The following is a 3,816-nucleotide window of genomic DNA, read 5'->3' as shown; positions in this document are numbered from 1 at the left end:
TAGGAAAGCTTGTGTTTCCTTCTTGTTGGTTGGTGGAGACATTACTGTGATCTTATTGATGACCTCAGTGGGAATCTGACGCCGTCCATCTTGCCATTTCACTCCTAGGAACTGGATCTCTCGGGCAGGTCCCTTGACTTTGCTCTTCTTAATGGCGAAACCAGCTTCCAGGAGAATCCGGATAACTTCCTCTCCTTTCTTAAACACTTCTGTTGCAGTGTTCCCCCACACAATGATGTCATCAATGTACTGCAAATGTTCTGGAGCCTCACCCTTTTCTAGTGCAGTCTGGATCAGTCCATGGCAGATGGTGGGACTGTGCTTCCACCCCTGAGGCAGTCGGTTCCAGGTGTACTGCACGCCCCTCCAGGTGAAGGCAAACTGAGGCCTGCACTCTGCTGCCAGAGGAATGGAGAAGAATGCATTGGCAATGTCAATACTGGCGTACCACTTCGCTGCTTTGGACTCCAGCTCATACTGGAGCTCCAACATGTCCGGCACAGCAGCGCTCAGCGGTGGAGTCACTTCATTCAGGGCACGATAGTCCACAGTCAATCTCCATTCTCCTTCAGATTTGCGCACAGGCCAGATGGGGCTGTTGAAGGGTGAGTGGGTCTTGCTGATCACCCCTTGGGTCTCCAGCTCACGGATCATCTTGTGGATGGGAATCACAGCATCTCGAGTTGTCCGGTACTGTCGGCGATGCACTGTCGAGGTAGCAATTGGTACTCTTTGTTCTTCCACCTTCAGAAGGCCGACTGCAGACGCGTTCTCTGATAGCCCAGGCAAAGTGTTCAATTGCTTAATGCCCTCTGTCTCCACAGCAGCTATTCCAAAAGCCCACCTGAGTCCCTTTGGGTCTCTAAAATACCCGTTCCGGAGGAAGTCTATGCCCAAAATGCACGGGGCCTCTGGGCCAGTCACAATGAGATGTCTCTTCCACTCATTTCCAGTCAGGCTCACCTCAGCTTCCACCAAGGTCAAATTTTGTGATCCACCTGTTACACCAGAAATAGAAACAGATTCTACCCCCACATGCTGCGATGGAATTATTGTACACTGCGCACCAGTGTCAACCAAGGCATCATCTTTTTGTGGTTCTGATGTACCAGGCCAACGAATCCACACAGTCCAAAAAACACGGTTTTCCCTGACCTCTACCTGGCTAGAGGCAGGGCCCCTCTATGCCTGGTTATCCTTCTTTCCCTGGGCCTGTATCTTAGAAGTTCCTTCATGGGAATTGGACATGCCGTCGTCTTTTCCATCATTTCTGGCAATTTGGCTACAGGCAACTGGAGCTACTTCCTTTTTGGTAGATCCTCCTTTCTGAGACTTGCGCTCCTTCAATTCACTCACTCGTGCTGCCAGAGCAGAAGTGGGTTGTCCACCCCACTTCCTCATGTTTTCCCCACTGTCACACAGGAAATTCCACAGCTCACTTCATGGGATGTACCTTCTCTCTGGGGAACGTCCACGGAGAAGGCACTCTTTAATCTCCTGGTGATTCCTTTCCATCTTATCTTCCAATTTCTGCATACGTGTTTCCACAGCTGCAATTCTTGCATGTGTTGGGCCATGCACAGAGTCTGCATATGCTCGGAGCTTCACTGCCATATCTTTCACAGTCTCATTTGCACCGTAGTCTGGTTTCATTATTGCTAAAGCAGAAGCGTATTCTGGTGGCCCAAGCTGTATGAGTTTTCGCCACATGTATGGAATAACTCTGGCCCAGTCTGGACTCCTCAATCCTGGGTCATGTGTGAAGACAACCTCTACCACCCCTAGTTCTCTCAGGCGTTGGATCCCTTGTTCTATGGTCTTCCACTGGGTTTGCTGCATGTAGAGATCATCTCCACACATATATCTTTCCATCACGCCTGTCAAAACTCGCCTCCAGAGACTGGTAGAGTTAGCCTCCCTTTTCATCTCTTGGTCGATCACTGGATCTTGTGACAGGGATCCCAAATGCCTCGCTTCAGCACCGTCCAGCATCACATCATCACCTGCCGCATCCCAAATACGGACCATCCAACTTATTATGGATTCATCGGACCGTCGGGTGTAATCCTTTCTTAGGCTGTGAAGGTCCTTTATGGACATGGACTCAGTAATGGTTTCTGTGCCTGAGTCCGCTGGTGGTTTTGAGGTTCCTTCCCCTGTATCTTTTGAGGTTCCTTCCCCTGCATCATCATCATCTTTCACTGGGCGATCAGTTTTGGTTGTGTGCTTTTTCCTCGTGACAGGAGCCACTGTCAGTGGCTTAGACTCTCCATCTGGTTTGGGCTGGCTGTCTGGTTTATCTGCAGCCTGAGTGACTGGGGTGTCTGCAGGCTTTGCTGATTGATCTTCTTGCCTCTCTACCTTTACTTGCTGCTGCAGTGTGCGATAGGTATATGCCAAAGCCCAACATATTGCAAGGAGCTTGTTCTCATTAGAATTGTCATTGTATCTCTCTTTCAGATATTTTCCCACCTCAGCTGGTTTCTGAATTTGTTCAGATGGGAAATCCCAAACTATCGGGTCAGAGAATTTCTTTAGGGTTTGGCCGATGTCCTCCCATTCCCCACACCACTCAGGATTTTCCACCTCTGGGTCAGGTGTCTCAGCAGTCACCCTGGAAATCTGAGCTCTTATTCTAGACAAGCTGCGAGACATACAGAGCACATAGAGGAAGCTTACCAGATTAAATACCAGGAGGGTGGTCTCTTTAACATCCAGGGGATACTGAACATTCTCAAAAGATAACCTATCAAACTTAAAGGCAAGGGAAACCCCATCTCCTCCTCCTCTAACAATCTGGGTGCAATTACTAATAAATTCCCAAAACAGGCTACTGAAGCTAGGACTGGGGTCAGGACGGAGAAACCACTTATCATACACACGTCGAACAGTTGCCTGTACCTCTATCAACTTCTTATAAATCATTATCACTGAGCACAGCAAAATAGAAATCCTGATTCGTCTCCCTTCTCTGTAAAATTTACATATCAAGGACAAGATTGGAGCAAGTTGTGGATAGGCAAACAACCCTAGGGACCAAAAAAGCACTAGTACCTCAATGAAGCCTAAGGACCAGAAAGACATGAGTACATCGAGCCAGAGTGACATTATGAACTCAGCCAGCATGGTGACTACTTTACTCCAACACAGAATAAGTAAATTCAACCCAAAATGTAATTAGCACAAGTTTTTTCACTTTCCTTCGGGCCACACAGTTGGGCGCCACTAAATTTGTTCCGGTTTGGCCAAATTTAGAAATATATATATACTCTGAGAGAAGGCACAACCACCCCTCCCCCCACCAGGTTCGGGAAAAAAAAATAAATTTTCCTCGAAGGAAAGTGAAGAAGATAAAACTATTTATTTAACAAGCACACGGGAAAGGAAAATAATATTAAATGGTAAAATCTTTCGCTGTAGAGGAAAAACCTGAGAAAGTGTTCGAGTCCTCCCTTTGGTCTCCTCGGAGCTGGGGCTTGGGCCGGGGCCAGGCCCTCTGTGCCCGGTGGAAAGTCCTCCCGATGTGCTCTGATGTTACAGCAATCAGGCAGTCCAGTAGAAAAGGGAGAAAATCCGAAATTCCAGAGAAGGAAAAGTTCAGCTCTCAGCCTCTCTCCAGAGAACAAGGAACTGCAAAAAAACTGGCCAAAAGCTGACTGGAAAAAGCTGCCAGCCGGGTGCTTCCTCGCTCCCCCCTGCCCCAGCTGAAAAAAAAAAACCTGCTATCTTTATGTGACCTTGAACAAGTTTCAAACTGCTTTGAGAAAATTTTGCTCAGTTTTTTCTTCCCCCTCTCAGGCTCAGTTCAGAGGCATA

General features: G+C 47.9%; 1 protein-coding gene across 1 annotated transcript; it reads right to left on the bottom strand.

Annotated features, from left to right (window-relative positions):
• Window positions 1–1,089: 1,089 nt before the first annotated feature.
• On the bottom strand, window positions 1,090–3,465 carry LOC120411802. Its single transcript, XM_039570084.1, has 2 exons — window positions 3,430–3,465; window positions 1,090–2,644 (listed from the first exon to the last, which is right to left on the bottom strand). Exon 2 carries the CDS (start codon window positions 2,098–2,100, stop codon window positions 1,441–1,443), a length of 660 nt encoding a protein of 219 aa, XP_039426018.1. The 5' UTR covers window positions 2,101–2,644; window positions 3,430–3,465; the 3' UTR covers window positions 1,090–1,440.
• Between the last annotated feature and the right edge of the window lie 351 nt (window positions 3,466–3,816).

The sequence above is a fragment of the Corvus cornix genome, chromosome 3, assembly GCF_000738735.6.
Source record: "Corvus cornix cornix isolate S_Up_H32 chromosome 3, ASM73873v5, whole genome shotgun sequence".
Lineage (NCBI taxonomy): Eukaryota > Metazoa > Chordata > Aves > Passeriformes > Corvidae > Corvus > Corvus cornix.
This window is presented reverse-complemented; position numbering and strand designations above follow the sequence as displayed.

Excerpts from the sequence above, each read along its gene's own strand:
- LOC120411802 (XM_039570084.1), bottom strand. The coding sequence starts at position 2,100 with ATGTCCATAAAGGACCTTCACAGCCTAAGAAAGGATTACACCCGACGG.